The sequence below is a fragment of the Pinus tabuliformis genome, chromosome J (genome assembly GCF_031772625.1).
Source record: "Pinus tabuliformis cultivar Carrire ecotype Pingquan chromosome J, CPIR1, whole genome shotgun sequence".
Classification (NCBI taxonomy): Eukaryota; Viridiplantae; Streptophyta; class Pinopsida; order Pinales; family Pinaceae; genus Pinus; species Pinus tabuliformis.
Window position 1 is genome coordinate 155,050,362 of NC_142295.1, and position 18,312 is coordinate 155,068,673.

General features: G+C 33.7%; 1 protein-coding gene across 1 annotated transcript; it reads right to left on the bottom strand.

Moving 5' to 3' along the window:
* Positions 1-3,208: 3,208 nt before the first annotated feature.
* On the bottom strand, positions 3,209-14,696 carry LOC149226096 (26S proteasome non-ATPase regulatory subunit 1 homolog A-like). Its single transcript, XM_089377407.1, has 14 exons — positions 14,274-14,696; positions 11,870-11,933; positions 11,656-11,761; positions 11,392-11,503; positions 11,103-11,271; positions 10,107-10,241; positions 9,573-9,946; positions 6,489-6,624; positions 6,118-6,366; positions 5,778-5,998; positions 5,391-5,649; positions 4,968-5,200; positions 4,285-4,804; positions 3,209-3,828 (listed from the first exon to the last, which is right to left on the bottom strand). Exons 1-14 carry the CDS (start codon positions 14,414-14,416, stop codon positions 3,514-3,516), a joined length of 3,036 nt encoding a protein of 1,011 aa, XP_089233533.1. The 5' UTR covers positions 14,417-14,696; the 3' UTR covers positions 3,209-3,513.
* Positions 14,697-18,312: the final 3,616 nt, after the last annotated feature.

Genomic DNA, 18,312 nt, shown 5'->3' on the forward strand with positions numbered 1-18,312 from the left:
TTTCTTATCACATTGTTTCTATGATATTTTTGTTTGGTTTGTGCTATAAATGGTCAATTTGTTGCATTTATGGAGTTTATTAGTTGAAAAAACTACAATTTACAGATTCGTAACACATTTACCATTATCAAGTTTTCATATTACATAAAACAAAACAAAAAACAAAAAACAAAAAAAAAAACCAACAAATGATTATATAGATTATGATAAAACATATAAAAAAGCCTTACTGCTTTTCAAAATGCTAGTTGCAAACACATTAGTTTTAGAAGTAAGAAATGTCACTATGGCATTTATGGTGTGGTCAAATCTCAACAAGTATCAAGCATCAAATGTTGGGTGGTTATTGTATTTGATAAATGTTGGGTGGTTATTGTATTTGAGAAATTTCATTAAGTTGGGAGGGTTATCGTCTGAAAATATTATGTTGTTGGATGATTTTAGTGATCAGTTATTTGTTTGCTACTGTGAAGTCAAGAGATAATGAATATTTTGTCACTCTCCTTCAATTCATTTGTTGAATCATTACATTTGATAGTCTAATTTTTTTTATCAATTTTATTCAAAATCTAGTAAAAAAATTTGAAAGTGTACTCAAAAGTGTGCAGAATCCATTTATGCATCCAAAAGTGTACTTTAAACAAGAAGAAATCACAACCTTGCTAAAAATTGTATTCTTAAGTTCTAACCCAAAAATCATTGCATTTATTAATTAAACTACGCCAATTAAGTTAATATAATAAGTAATTTGCAAATTTAAATTTCAACAATTAAAAACTAATAGTTTTAAAAAATAATAAATAAATATTTATTATATTTTTTTCAAAACTTTCAACATATATTATTATTAATATATTATAGCTTATATTAATTTATAAATTAATATTTCACAAACAAACCACTAATACTTCAATATATATGAAACTGGAAATAAAAACTATAAATTATATTATTCTTAAAATTAGTTAAAATTATAACCAGTGAAGTACTTGGTATTTTGTGCTCTCAAGATGTTGTAATGTAATGCAATATCTTCGCCTAGATCAAAATAAAATATAATATAATATAATATTAATAATTAATATTAATAATTAATAATTAATTATAATTATAATTATAATTAAAGATCCATCTTAACTCCAGATCTACCAAGCACAGATCAAATCTCTCAAAATGCAAACCCGAAGTTAAAATGAATCTAAGTTGGTTACTATACCCAACAAAACATATTCCTAGTCCCACAACATATTTTTTAACTTCACAAATGATCCCACTATCAAACAAATAATTACACCAAAGATTCTTTGATAACAAATAAAATATCTTGCTTACCAAGGATTGCCTTGATAAAAATAAAATATCTTGCTTACAAATGTGGGAAGCATGTTTTGGTTATTTGGCTCACCATGGTTATTCTAATTACATGTATATAACTTCACAACAATTTATGGATGAGTAGGAAGTATGAAAAGCCAAAAACACTTTGACTCATTCTCATTCTCATTCTAACTAAAACACTTTGACTCATTCTCATTCGCATTCTAACTATGTCTGATTGTGATATTACACACAATTCTATATCTGATTATGATATTACACAATTCCATATGTGAAGGGTTACATTACAAAATGGAAAATATATATGGACAAACAAGTTTATAATCACAAATATACCTATCAATCAATATTCTACAAAATTTTCTGGAACGCTCTAGCAATGGTCTTCAAATTGTGATGTCAAGGAACGCTCTAGCAATGGTCTTCACCAATTTGAGGCATCATGACACTCCACCTATTTTGCAATGTTAATCGAATGAACCAACTAGATTGTGTTTTTGACACCGTAAAAGAATACACAATTAAACAATCAAACTCACCAACCCTAACCATTACATTACATGGGCTTCAATATATCACTAAAGACCAACTCAAACAAACTTTTATACTTAGGTTTCTAAAGAATACACAATTCGACTACACAATTCGACAATTAAGCTCACCAACCCTAACCATTACATTCCATGGGCTTCAATATATCACTAAAAGGCCAACTTAAACAAACTTTTATAATTGGGTTTCTAGTAAATAATAATTACAGCGTAATATCTTTGACACAACAAGAATATGTTATCAAACGAACTTTTATACTCAGGTTTCTAAAGAATACACAATTCAACAATTAAACTCACCAACCCTAACCATTACATTACATGGGCTTCAATATACCAACTCAAACAAACTTTTATACTCGGGTTTCTAGTAGATAATAACTACAGCGTAATATCTTTGACACAACAAGAATATGTTATCATTATTTTATCCGCTTATTTTATTGAATCTAATATCCAATGGAAACACCAAAAGCAATATAACCCTGCCTTCGGTAGGTATAAAAATATCTTTCTCAGATTATAGGCATGTTATGATATTGATTAATGACAACTTGGTCACAACATTGGTTTATTTGGTGCCCTATTAGTTGGGGTAAGTGTTAATTCATTAATTAATTGATGGACAACATAACGAGAATCACTATCAAGTTTCAAAGTTTCAATATTATGGTATCAAGATTATTCTTTAAATCAATTGAATCCTCACCGCACCCAACATGTAACTGAATGAGAAGCCAACCACACAATGGGTACATACTTGTGGATGCCCCCAATGTCTAGATTCATAATGAGAAGGATACTTTAAAGTTTAGTTAAAATTCTATCTTCATTAATGCAGCAAGCATTTACATTATTCCAACCGTGAAGACCTACTTATTTTATTTGTGTTTTCATCTTTACTCTTGGAAAAGTGATAGACACCTCACCCATATATCTATTAGAACCTCCCAGTGGAAAAATGAAAAAAAGAAGTACCCGACACAAACCAAACAAACCTCCAAATACAGTCTCTTCAAGCTTGTTCAAACAAACAATGCATTGGATTCTTGAGCTCATAAGTTGGAGACAAAATAGAAAATAGCTTTCTAGAAGTCACGTTTGGTCACTCGCTTTTTAAAAAGTTTTCGGGAAGAATATGCTTCACCCAGCCAACCTTGAAACGGAGACATTCCGCCCATATGCCAATAAACTAATTCCTTCCAACTGTAACTCATCCTTCTCCACTGTTTTCTCACAGCTATTCTGAGCATTCATAAATGGCATTCTTAACTGTAATCCTCATCATCACGAATATTTAATAACCTAAACACACGATAGAAAAGCTATAAAATTTGGAAATGTGTCAGAAGCTAAAATAATAAATTATGCCTCGTACATTAAACCAGAATCCCTCATAAGGCTTTTAGCCTCTTTGTTGGATCCACAAATTAACCGCCTTGACCAATGTTAAAAAAATAGTTGCCTGCCAGCAGGAAAACATTTTACAACATGAGGCCAAAACTGCGCAGCAAAACATACATAACCAAAGAATTTTGGACAAACAATTCAGCACTTTTGGAGCGATTCTCTTTTAAGTTCCAGCAACGGGTGTAAGCCCATGCAATCACCGATATACATATCCTCAAGGATTGAATTCAAAAGGTTGTGGTGGTTGTGGTTCTCCATCCTCAACAGCTGATGCAGGTAACTGAGCATTCGAGACACTTCCTGTTGATGGAGATGATGCAGGTGCATCACTCGAAACAAGTACTTCTGGTTCAGATGGCTGTGTGTCCCTTAATAAAACAAAACCTGAGCGTGCTGGCCTAATTGGCATATATCTGCTCCCTTCAAAAAACTTGATATACTTTTCTTGAGCTGGTACAACCCGAGCCGGATTTGTAAGAACCTCTGAAGATGATTCCACTTCAATTTTCTTGTCAGATGTACTATCAACCTGCAAGAATAACCAATAAACCAAGACCGATAAATATAATGTATAGTGATAAGTGAGTGTGAGTGTGTGTGTCCACATAGATAGAATAGTGAACAAAAGTGTTATTAAGTACACGATATTGTTTAGAGAGTTGGAGATATCGGTTAAGAGACGGAGTACAGGTGGCTGGAATGCCATCTGTGTGAGACACTGTGTATTGATATTTGACTTATGGGAGCAACCATACCATGAAAAAAGATGGGTTGACATTGATACTGCCTAAGAGCACTAGCTACTTCATCAATAATAATCTCCAAATTTGGATCCACGTGACCCTTAATACCTCAGAAGAGAAAGGACATTACTATTTACAAAAAATAACAAGAAAACTAATGAATAGAGAAACAAATAAACAAAAAATACCATTCTCCACATACTAAATACCACAAATATGTTCATCAGTATAGTTATAATTACCTGCATTGGTTCACCATCCTTATCACTAGAGTTTGAGCCCTTTCCATTAGCAGATACAGATGTATTACCATCATCACCAGATAATTTTTCAACTGTACTTTTATTATCTGTTTCTTTTTTTCCTCTCGTTTTAGCCCTTGCTGATGTTGACAAAACAGTTGTTGGCAACTTTGCAGTTGAGGTGGTTGTTGGAGGTGCCATTGGGCGAGGATACTCAAACAATGAAGGTTTTGCATCAGATATAAATTCAAACTTTGGGGTCTTCAAGTCATAGTTAAGCCCAATAAAAGCAGTTGGTGCAAAAGACAGGCTCAAAAAGTAGATAAGCCGATACCAATACCAAAACTGTGTGAAGACTGCCATTCCAATAACAGCAGTCATTCTATCATGCTTAGACCTGGAAAGTACTTTAATAGTTACATTCCTGCCACCTGCATCTAAAATACCAGAAGCCAAAATTGCACCCATCTTACTCATGGTATCCTCATGCTTATCGAGAATTATTTTCTCCAGTTGACGCCTGAAACAATATCAAGAAAACATTTCAGTTTGGTGAAAATTGAAATAAATGTATATACCAACATTTTGAAAACAATTTGGTAAGCGATGGAAATATTTGCTTTTAAAATTTGAACTTCCATGAAGTACTCCTAAGCCATTGTAAAGTCCAGGGGACAACATACCTGAAGTTACCTACACGTGGTTCACGTGATTCATTTGTCTGAACAAGAACCATAGCCATTGCTATTAGAGCTCCTTGACGAACAAAATCAACTACATCTGATGTCAGAGGCTCTAGCAGTGAAATGGCTTCACTCAATCCTGTACCAGCACAAGAAACACCCACTGCTATAGCTGCTCCATACCTAACATGTGGATTGTAAGACTCGGAAAGCAACGATACAACCCGTGGTGTCTGTGAAAATACAAGGAAATTTGTCAAATCAATACAGAAAAATAGAAACAGCAGTAATGCTGCCTACATATAATATGCAAAAATCATTCCACTTATGATTCTGACCAGAAACACATAATTCTGTCAAGATGCTTTAGATTTTGAAATCAATAAGAATGCACAGAATCAGGAACATGTAAAGAAAATTAACCTGCTCAGGGTCTGAGTATAAAACAAACCCAAGGGCCAACACTGCAGTTCGTCTAACATCATCACTGACATCTGAGACAGCAAAGTGTAGAAGGCGTCGGATAGCCTTGTTATTTGCTGTTCCACAGTATGCCAGGGCAAGTGCATACATTCCACCATATCGCAAAATAGGATCTTGATCCCATGTCATTTGTTCAATAAGTGTATCTGCCTCCTCTTCTCTTCCATAAACAGTAAGGGCTATTCCAAGTGCCAAACCCCTGCATGTCATTTCTAAATTGGAATCATATCTTCCAGGTAGACTGAGGCAAAATAAGAAAATTTAAGCACTACAAGTAAAAAACTATTTAAAAGTAGAGTTCTTTGTTACATAACAAACAATTAATACCTGATAATCTTCTCATGTTGTGTGTCATGTGCATATGCAAGCATTTCACTAGCTTTTTCACTTGCAGTCCCAACCATAAGGAGACCCATGCTAATACCTACAGCTTCCCCAGCAACTGCACTATCTAAATAGAGAATATTCTTGATATCCTCATAAATTTCTTCATCGGCAGTTCCTAAAGCTGCCAATCCCAAACCCAAGCATGCACCATGTTGAATTACCTGTAGAAATTACAGCACACATCTGTAATGGCTCCCTTCAGAGAAAAACATGCTGGAAAAATAGGATGAATCAACTTTTTTATTATAAAATAGTGCATATTTGCAAAGGAATGAGATACTTCAAGATTTGCACTGCGTAAGCTTTCACGAAGAAACTGCTTGATCCCTTCTCCATGATTTGCATGTATAAGTCCCAAGGCATATAGGGCTCCACCCTCAGAAAAGGGACTTCCACCTCCACTAGCACCATTCTGAGGAAGATAAGGAGCCATCAAAGAACGACCTTGTTGAAGATGACCCCTATGAATGACTCCCAAGCCAGCCGTAGCACTGAATTTTGCCCAGTTTGTGGCTCTGCTCAGCCATTCCTGGTAACACAGCAGATCAAAACCATAAAATATCACAATAAAAGACAAAATTCTGTAAGAAACAGTTAAATGTGAACACATACTTAATGTAAATACTAAATATAAAAGCACAGTCGTATCACCAGATTCTCCCTGAGGAAAGTGTCTGCAGTTGTTCCAGCATGCATCAAAGCATTGGCATAAATGGTCGCACTGTGGCATACACTATTGTGCATTTCAACAGACTGTTTTATGGTTTTCAGTATGAGGAGATCTGACCTGCACAGAATAAATATTGATTTGGGTTAGAAAATCTCCTGCATGTAGAAGTAGTAACGTTGACATATGTAGACTTTCAATTTTAATTTTAAATTTAATTTATAAAAATAAAATCAAAAAATCAAAAAAACCAAGCAGTGGTAAAAACAGAAACCTATCCATCATTAGCCCATCACTTGGAAAAAGAAAATTACAAAACTAATTGGAGTGTTGCCAATACCGAGGTATTTAAACAACAATAAATTATATTATATGAGTTACAAAAGGGAATTGATACATCAAGGCCAACAAGGATAAAATATTCTGATGGGATCTTGCAGTAAATGGGCTTGTTATTAAATAGCTGGTCAGTTCAATCAAGAAGATGAAATTCCAAACATAACACAAGTACTTAAGTGCGTAGCGTCTCTCTTGTGTTGGCCTACAGGCGCTTTTAAGGGCTAAGGCCCACATTGAATTGATGGCCTCTCTTATTTCTCATATAAATAGAGGAAGGAGAGTTTTTCCATTAAAATATGTTCATTTTCTCTGCTGCACACTAACATCTTTATCTCTCTATAGAGTCTTCACATGCGATCTCTCTCTCTCTCTCATCAATAGGGCTTTTTGGAGCATCTTGGAGGTCTAGGGTTAAGGTTTATCCCTTGGAGATTGGAGATTAGAGTTTTGTGATAAAACCTTAGGGTGGAAATGTGAAGAAGAGGAGGAAGAAAATAAACTCTTGATTTGGAGGGGATGTGTTAAGAGTGATTCTTGCATATTGGAACTTCTTGATTGCTAGGTTTTGTCAATTTGCCCTTGCTAGAGTTCAGAGCACAGGTTGGATTTGTACCAGACTTGAGAGAAAACCATGGTGTGTACATGTACTTCATCTTGAGCATATTATTTATTAATTAAATTTGCAGCTGTCCAAAACTTGTGCAATTTCCAAATTTGATTTTCAGTTACATATGTCCTTTACGTATTGTTATTTACATCCATATGTCTTGCTGATTTGACACAAGTAAAAGCACAACTGTGAAGTTATTTGACATCTAAGTGAAGAATATAAGCTGCTTATTTTACTTGTCATACTGCCATTATTACTGTTGTGAAAGGGTATTTTCAGATTTGGTTATTGGCAGATGAGTTTCCCTAAAATGGATTGAAACTTAACCCTTTGATTTGGTATCTTTTCTCCTTGAATTGCCAAGAAGTTTGGATTGTTCGGAAGTGATACATTGTACTCCTTCCCCTGCTGTTTCATACATTGTTTTTACAACAGCCCTAAGGCTGAAAATTAACAGGGCTGAGATCCAAGAAACCTTCTAGGATGAAGATAAAAATTTTGTTTTACATTGAGTTTTGTATTCTGCGAAATTTCCAATCTCCAAAGGTGAGGTCCAAGTAATCTGGATGTAAAATCTGTAGAGGTCCTCTCTAATGGCCCAATTCAGTTCTTGTCTAGTTGGCAAGGGATGGCTTGGCACATCTAGAGAGTACCTGAAGTGGGAAAGGTGTTCTAGGCAAGGTCATACATTGAAGAAGTCATAAGACCTCTTAAAACCAATCTTTGGCACTCAAATTTTTGTGGATGCCATTAAAGGACCACTCTGTCCAAAATCATGGGATTAGGATAATAAAAAGGTGTCAATTCACCTTGTAGAAATTTTCAAGTATTGATATCAGATTCATATAGAAGTGGTATCTCTGGATTGTTTAAATATCAAGACAAGAATATATCAATGTTTGATGGAGCATCCAGAAGGAATTCCATCCCTTCTGAATCTGGAGTAATTTATGACACAAAGAGACCAAGTGTAAATTTGCATGAAATATAAGTATTCAGTCAAGTAACATGGCAAAAGCTCTGACAGCCATGACAGGGCTTTAATTGGCAATTGATTACACAAACAAGCAATAATTTGCATACAATACTCAAATTGATTGTGGAAGCCATTTAAGTACACACCATTCTATCCAAAATCACAAGATCAACAGGATAATACAGATGTGCAAATTCACCATGGAGAAATTTTCAAACACTAAGTTAAACATCTGATAAGAAGCATAACAAAAAGGTTCATGTGATGGAAAATGAGGCCATTGCCCCAGTGGGAGAACTAGATATCCATTTTCCTGACAATGATGTCAACATCTCAGTCCCAAGTATTCCCTAGTACCACAACCAAACCAAATGCTTTTCAAACACTGAGATTGGACATGTGATGAGAAAGCACATCAAAGAGGTTGATAGGATGGCAAATGAGGCCATCCCTACGCCAGTGGAGGAACAAGAGATCCATTTGCACCATAGTGACATCAATGTCTCAGTTCCAAGCATTCCTTAGTACCACAACCAAACCAAATGATTTACAGTACATATCTTGTTACCAGCTGTATATGTATGCAATCCCAGCATTTCCAACAGCTGCAGCTTCTGAATTCTCAGCTGTTAGGTTGATTAGCTTAAATTTTTTTCTAGAAGTTTAATGAACAAGGGATGCATGGATATCTGGCTATAGAGTTCTATCCTTGTTTCTCAGTTGTACAGTCTAATAGCAGTATTTTTCATGTACAAATCAGGAATGGTCACTTTGTGTTGCCTGCAGCTTATATATATGATCTCAAGTTCCAGTACTAATATAAATCTGTTGCTGTTAAGAGAAAAACAATAGAAGAACTGCGACCATTTGAATTTGATGCTTAAGCTCCCCACTATGTGCCCAGTTATCTCTGTAATGATGCCTTTGAACAAAATCCCAATATAATATACTCACAACATTCATTGATAGAACTTAAAAGAGTATTATCTTCTCATTATTTTAACATGGTTGCATACTAGTTTCATTAAAAAAGCCAACTGCAAGTTAAAGCACACAAAAGTCATAAATGCAGATTAGGGAATACTAAATCAAATTGCAAAACAAAAGACATTCAAAAACATTGCACAAGATGAGACTTCAGACCTGTTGTGACTGTACAAAAACTGCAATATCAGATGTATAGCCGTTTCACCAGACAAAATTCCTTTAATCTTTGCTAGTCTTTCTGCATAAACGACTTCTGTTGCATCCAATTCATTATCAGCTCCATTGGGAACAGTAGCACCATCTGTCATTTGGACATCGTCAGATGTATCCATTGCAATAGGCGTTTCAGCCAAAGCATTGTTGCCATTATTAGAAACATCACCCGGAACAGCTGAAGATTGTCCGGCATCTGCACTTCTATTGCCCTGTTGCTTGGGCTCAGGAAGTTGGTTTCTAACATTTATCAGGAAAGCCTGATCCTCATTTTCAAACAAATCAAATGCTATCTGAAAGGCCAACAATGCATCATCCTACAAAAATAGGAGCAAAAACATTAGTTTCAAATCTAAACAGTAAACATGCTACAAAGTATCAGTTAAGTTCATCCATTATCAGAATTTCCTTAAACCTAAACATGCAACCAAGTATCAATCTAAGCCTAACCACTATCAAGATTTCCTAAAAAATTACCTTGTCCCCTCTTAGGAGTTTCTCCAATATACTTGCAACAGTGCCAGGCTCCTTCAGAAACATGAGGCACTGACAAATGCTTAAATAATCAGGTGAGGGTAGTTTTTGATAAATTTTAACAAGGAGTGCAAGAATCTACAAAACCAACATGTATTTTATAAGTCAAATAAGACATGCTGCATGTCCTATAATGTGGTTATCTGACTCCAGATAGTTAGGGGAAATTAGAACATTAAATTGAATTAACATATATGAGTCCCAAAACAGAATAACTTTAGATGATGAACATCAAAAGCAAAGCATGACATTTACTGCAAAGAAAGTGAATTTGCAGTGGCTAAGATTGAAATTATAAAAGAAAATCCAAGCATGTTGATTCTTTCTGAACATGGCTTGTAATTTACCAATATAAAACCATAGATTTAAAATGGTGCCATAGATTTTTGAACGTACCACCTTTCCATGTTTTTATAAATAAAGTTCATCTGCTAATTACCATAGGAAAACCGTGCAAATGACATGGCAACTTCCCAATGCAGAAAATGCCAATAATTGCCTAGGCATATTCATTCTAGGTACTACCTTAATCTGTTTTTATAAATAAATTTCACTTACTAATTACCATAAGAGAGCCATGCAAATGAGATCACTTGCAACAAGAGAAAACACCAATAATTCATTTCTTGAAAAATAGATACATGAAATGTTTAAAGACACTTAGAATTCTCTCCTAGTACTTTTCTTCTACAAAAAAATATTTAAGAAACAATATAGGAAGAAAACACTACAGTGACTTGTTTTTTAAGACTGGCTCTTCCAACCTTATCTAGTATCTGGAGTATTCAACAATGCTTGTAAAAGTGTGTCCTAAATTCCTAATTACAAGTAAAGTCCCATTCAAATTATTATAGATTAGTGGAAAACACTAGAAGGTTAAATAGTCGACTAAGAAAACATATTTCTTCATAGACGCACAAAACTGTTAGATATCTTTACCTCATGTCGATACTCTCTTCTACCAACAAATCCATGAGAAACATTAATGCAGTATGAAAGCATTCCAGCGATATTATCACTTTTTAAGATCGACTCTTCTAATTTATCAAGTCTTCGGCACTCCAACGCAATTCCCAAAGCCTGCTGGAACTTGCCATCTAGTATGCACCTGCATATGCTTTTAACTTTTATACAAATACAAGAGGAAACATTTCCATGTTCTACTAGCAAGCAATATGCATATTAAAATACCAAACAAATGTCAGCATTTTTACTATAATGCACATACTTGTCAAGCAATCTTTCTACTATTTCCTCCAGTCTAGGATCTATCTCCACTGAATCTTTACCCGACTCTGCAGCTTTCATATGAAGAGTGGAGTACTCATCTATGGCTTTAGCTGAAAGAGCAATGGGACAACCATATTATTAAAACCTTACAAATATGCATTTGATAAGCAACTTTGAGTCACCTTTCTATGCTGATGCATAACAGACTTGAAAAGCAAGAAATTACAAATGCTTAACATCCAATGGCCAGAAGGATTCCTACCAAGCAAAGCATGCACGTAATCTGAATCCTCTGACACATTAAACAAAGGTCCAGCACCTAGCGCATACGACAAGGAGTCGTTGAGCTCACCAAGGTAATAAAAAACCTATCAAGAAAACAACAGAAACAACATATAAGCCCCATAGTAAGGGTGGGGCCAGGAAATTATGTTACTGCACCAGCAGTAACAAACATTCTGAACAAGAAAATTGACCTTTGATGCCACCAGTCCAGCAAGCTGTCGTTGATCAAAAGTTTCATCCTCATATAAGCTTTCTCTGCAGCAAGAGATGGAAGTGTAGGTGAACACAGAGTTTAATATTCACTGAAGACCAATATTACAAGTTTGAAAAAAAAATAACAACTAATGAACTTTCACGAAATTTTTGTGATGTGTTGGCAAGAATCTAAATGCTCCATTTCATAGAAAAAAGTGAAATTGTTAACTTCGACCTAACTTGGAATAGACAATTAAAGTTATTCACTTTAGAAGTAAAACGAATTCAAAATCACCAGAATCATTTTCACAAGTTAACTCTGCATGCCATTCAACCATGGCTGACCTCCTCCCAATCAACTTTAGCCTTTAATACATGGAAGCATTTTTATAACCAACTTTTTCTGTTAGAAAGTGTTGGATCAACGATACATGATAAAATGCATTGATAAAAATGCACTACAAAGCAAAACCTCACGACTTATAACAGCATGTATTTACCCACAACAAATATAAGAATTCATATCAAATGCATGTACCTAAATGAGCATAAAGAGTATTTGACATTTTTCTAATAGTCCAAAAATTTCGACTCTAGAGCAATGTTGCCAAAGCGAGGAGTGAAAAGGAAGGAGCATAGCAGGAGGGGAGTGTGGGTGAGAGAAAGAATAGGAGCACCTGGATGACCATTCCCAAAAAATCTTGAAACAAGAGTCTCCCAGGAATATTTTTATATAAGATACATTTTTATATATTATAATTGCATATATATACCAAAAACAAAAACATGTAGAATGCCATATTTCTACTACTTGTAATCTAACTAATCTGACACATCCAGAAGGGTCACGTATGACAAATCCAGCATGTCAGACAAGGATTTATGAGAACATATGTCAAACATGCATTTGGCACATGTCCTGTTCATCAGACATGCCCTCAGCGTGTCCCGTGATTCGATTCAGACATATGTCCCTACAAAAATCAATGTGTTTCCTGATGATATGGGTTTGGACAGCAGTGTTGAGTTGGCATTAACCAAATTGGATCTTAATGAACCAGTGCTAGAGCCAGTCACTTTTAATGGTGGTGATCCTCCTGAGATGTCATCCTCCACCAGCAGAAGCAACGTTTGGATTAGCTGTAGAGGAAAATGGAGAAAGCAATGGCAGTGATGCTGATTTTGATGACAATGAGATGGAGGACTACTGACAATCACAAGCTATGAGTCTCTTCCATCTCCACTTCAAATATCTACCCTATTTTGTATTTTCCATTTGCATTCCAACCCATGGTGATAGTGACTCAAAATATTTGTAATAAGTTTTCATTTTGACAACTTAATAAGAACACTAATGGTTCCAATTATGAATTTCTTCCCTCTTGTACAAGTCACTGATCCATTCACTCTTTATGCCTAACAATACCATGCATCAAAAAGGTTCAATATGTGATCCAAACACCCATATCAAAAGATGTGAACATGCACATGCTCAAAGATTATTCCTAATCAACGATTACTTGAATCACATTACCAACGATTACTTGAATCACATTGGATAGACTAACATTAATAATGGTTGTTCAATAGGAACCTGAAATGTTTTCAAAAGATGAGGTATTTGATGAGAAGTCATGCACAGAAAGAAACACGACACCACTAACCAACACACCAAGAACATTTAACTATCAGTTTCTAACATTTGTACAAACATGAGATCCAACGGACACCCCACTATCCACCCACTCATCAGTAAATCTCGATACGGTGTTTAATTCACATCCATGATCAACATGCTACCCTTTCCGCAAGTTTAATTTGTACCAGAACAAATTACTTCAAATATTTGCCAACATTGTCCCTCTAGTGAATAGCAGGGTAATATTTCTGCAACTTGGAGTGGAGTGTACCGGATTCTCTATTTGATTGTAGAGTACACCAGTCAGCACCTTTTGTATTAACAAGTATATACAGTTCATGTTAAAAACTGGTTTTAACAATAATGTTAGATATAAAAATTAAACCCTTGATCTCATCGCCAATGGGGGTAGTGGTCCAGCGATGAAGAAAGTGGCTTGACAGGCCACTGACCAAGGTTCTAACCCTAACATTCAAACGAGAGACAAGAATAGTATTCAAATCTCCATGATATTAAAGCCCTAAATTCTTCCAAAAACATAGCATTGCAATTGACTCAAAATCTATACATAAAGAAATAATAAAACCCAATGTTTTCGGTTCCAAGCATGAAATTCATAAGAGACAAAGCTCCTACTCAAGCTAGGATCCGTATTGAAACCCTAACAAACAAATATTCCACTAATAAACCCAAAAGTTAAAAATAATAAACTAAATACAAAAAAAATCAGGTATACATAACCGTTTATAAGAATAGCATACATTATAGAGACGCTGGTTGATATCTCGGGCCAAAAATTGTCCACAAGTCTATCGAGATTCGTCAGCGCGTGAAGCTTGAGCTTCGGATGTTGCTCGTTGAGCATTGCCAGCAGCCCGCTGGCTGAGCTGATGCAAGCGACCATGATTAAAGATCGACCGCCTTCAACAGGATTCGTTCAAGTCGAATTTGAAAGGAACTAAAATCTTTCCTGCGGCCCGAAACCCTGAAAAATGTGATTCTTTGAATTGATGTCGGGAGTTTCGCTATTTCTGGAAAACGTCGAAAATGCAAGATATATTCAATGTATACATAATCCCTGCTTCTCCGGATTTATGTTCGGCCGTGGGCCTGAAAGAGGAATCTGATGCTAAAAGACCTCCTGGAGATATAGGGAAGAGAAGGAGAAAGCTGAAGCAACGAAAAGTGAGTTTATATTGAGAAGATCACCGTGGGGTGGGGCAACGGTTGAAAGTGACTACGATTACGATAAAGCGCTTCTTTTTGTGGGGTTACTATATTGTGGAAAAAATAATCCAAAACCATTTATAATTTATATTTATGATTTTATAGTGACAATCTACTTACATGAATCACTTGTAGAGTTGAAGTTTTTGTGATTCATATCAAGTTTACAAAAGATTTTTTGGCGAAGATCACATGAAATATCATTTGCGTTTAGAACCAATCAGTGTGGTTCATCGTAGGACAAGTTGAAGAAACAGATCCATGTTAACGTGTTAAATCGTAGGACAAGTTGAAGAAACAGATCCATGTTAACGTGTTAAATCGTAGGACAAGTTGAAGAAACAGATCCATGTTAACGTGTTAAATAGATCAACACAAGTTGAAGAAACAGATCCAAGTTGAAGAAACAAATCCAGGTAGGTTAGCATGTTAAATAGATCACGACAAGTTGAAGAAACAGATCCAGCTTAGCATGTTAAATAGACAAGTTGAAGAAACAGATCCAGCTTAGCATGTTAAATAGACAAGTTGAAGAAACAGGGTTAGCATGTTAAATAGATTGAGCAGCGCATGTTAAATAGATTGAGCAGCTTAGCATGTTAAATAGATTGAGCAGAGCCTCCAAGGGCTAACTTTTATCTGTTTCTTCAACTTGTCCTCACAATGAACCACACTGGTTGGCTGGTTCATGACAAATAATATTTCATGTGATCTTCGAAGAAAAATCTTTTGTATACATGAATCATTTTATGATTGTTCCATAATCTAATTTGTTTGTGCTGTATTTTATTTATATTTTAATAAAATTAGGAAATTATGGCATATAGTTTATAGCTGAGTGAAAGTTGTTTTCTATTTATTAAAAAAAAATATTAAGTTTATTTACTGTACAAGTTCTTGTTTGATTATTTGATCTCGTTCCTAACCCTCATGTTTGATTATGTCAGTTCATCGAGACAAAAAATAAACTCTTCTACTCCTATATATTGTTTTTAATTAATGATAATATATTAAATAAATATGTAAATTATATTTGATTTTATTTTCCATAGAAAAATTTAAGTTTTAATATTTATAAAGATTGAATGTAAGTTTATTATTTTCAATATTGAAAAAATTAAAGTTTTTTGAGTAAGAAAAATTAGCATAACTTAAATGAATATCATTTTATTATTTATAATATTGGAAAAAGTTTTTTTAATGAAAAAAAAAACAAAACAAAAAAATTATAAAAAATTGTGGAAATTATATGTTAAATATTTAAAAAATAAAATCAAAATTTATTTTAAAATTATATGTTAATTTTAAAAAATAAAATCAAAACATATATGTTTATTTTAAAGTTATAGGTTAAATATTTTAAAAAATAAAATCAAAACATATATTTCTTCACGGCAAGTAAATTTTGTCTCTCATGTATTAATATATATAAACTATTTCATTGGTGATAGCTATGTGAGTGAGGACTTTGGTCCCCGAAGTTTCAGGTTCAAATCCTTTCTAGATGAGCAATGTAAATCTATGTAATATGTAATGTCCTACCAACTCACAAAAATATTCTCAGTATTTTTAATATTTAATTTTTATAGTATTTTATTTGTATTTTTAATATTTAATTTTTATAGTATTTTATTTATATTTTTAGTATTTAATTTGTATAGTATTTTATTTATATTTTTAATATTTAATTTGTATAGTTTAAAGTTTTTTTAAGTATACACATAATAATAAAATTGAAGAAATATGCATTCTAATTTGGATTAATTTACTTGACTTTATATTGAATGGTTGGAGGAATAGACATTATGGTCTCTCAATTTTTACAAAGCGACCTAATAAATTTTGTTATAATGGTTTTGAGTCTTGTTGTTAAGTTCAATTGAATAGTTTAAATTTTTATCTTTTTAAGTATACACATATAATAATAAAATTGAAGAAATATGCATTTTAATTTGGATTAATTTACTTGGCTTTATATTGAATGGTTGGGAGAAATAGTTGTTATCCTCCGTCAATTTTTACAAATGACATGATAAAATGTGTTATAATGATTTTGAGTCTTGCAACCAATTACAGAAAAACTAGCTAAAATTTATAAAATAAAATGTTATAAATAAAATTAAAAAAACAATTACACAAATGAAAATATTAGATAATGAGAATATAAATTAGATCATAACAATTCTAGATATGTTTCATTCGTGAGAAGTAACAACCTAATTTTAAATATTTTCTTGCGTGCTAAATAAGTGAAAGCAATACCAAAGAGGATGGCTACGTTTACTTGCATGTCACGGCTAAGAATAACAACTTTAAACGCGTGCCGCTTTAAAAACCAAAAGAAATGTCGTTACAACTTTGAGCTGACGGAACATACAAAAAAGTAAAAGGAACCATAATTTTAAATTGTCGAGTTTAGAAGAGTTCAATAGGTTCAAGGAAAAAGAAATGTAGGTGAGAAATTTGTTTTTTAATCGGTTAGAAAATAGGTTAATAATTTAAGATAAAAATATATGGGGGTAAATTTGAAATTTGGAAATAGTAAAATTTAAAAGTATTTAAAAAGATATGAACAAATAATTTAAAAGTTATATGAAGACTTCTTTTTTGGGTTGAATGTAAGAAAATAAATTAATGATTCCAAAATGCTAATTTTTATTTGCGGTAGAAAATATTAATAATTTGTTGAAATATCAATGTATAATAATCATGGACAGTTTCATAGGAAATATGAAGTTTTAAAAAGATTAAAAAAAATAGAAATGATTGCTTTTAAAATTTGCATAATTAATATTGATCATAGATTATTAAGCTAAAGCAGTACCAGGGATATTTAATTGGAGTCCTTCAATGAAGGGTTTGTGATAAAATTCGGTGGTTACGTCATTCAACTACTCATTGATTTTCCATAATCCCAAAGCTTGTGCAGCATCTGCTTTAGAGAGTGTGGTTTCTTCATTATTTTGTTCCCTATAAATATGTTGACAAGAAATATGATTATAAGATTGTTTGAAATGTAAAACCTCCTCAAGAATACCTAGCTCAATGTGTGAATGTGACATCTTTGTTGCTCGTTAAACCAGTTTATTACAGCCATCGAATCACCAAGAATTTGCAATGAATAATGTCTCCTTCAATAACAAATAGAAGGAATAGTTTAAGGTTGAGAAGTTCTACATAATTATTTGTACCCTTCCCAAAACCACTTTGAAGTTTAAAAGAATGATCTTCTTGAATGAAAAGGACTGCCCCTCCACTACAAGTGCCATTTTCGAAAGTTGCACCGTCGAAATAAACTCAGGGGATTGATATATCCACCTCCGTAACAATAACCCATGGGGTATGCAAAACTTCATCTACAAGAAGCAATTCAAAATCTATGATTACCTTGGTTGTCACTCGCTTCGAAGCAAAGACTTTGTCCTTAAAGATTGGTCTATTCCTGGCATTCCAAATACCCCAACATACAAGAGGAGGCATGTTCCAAAATTGTTATGGATTTACCTCCTCCCACCAATCCTTCCAACCATCCAGAAAAGATGCCACATGTCATCTCATGAAACCTCCCATTCG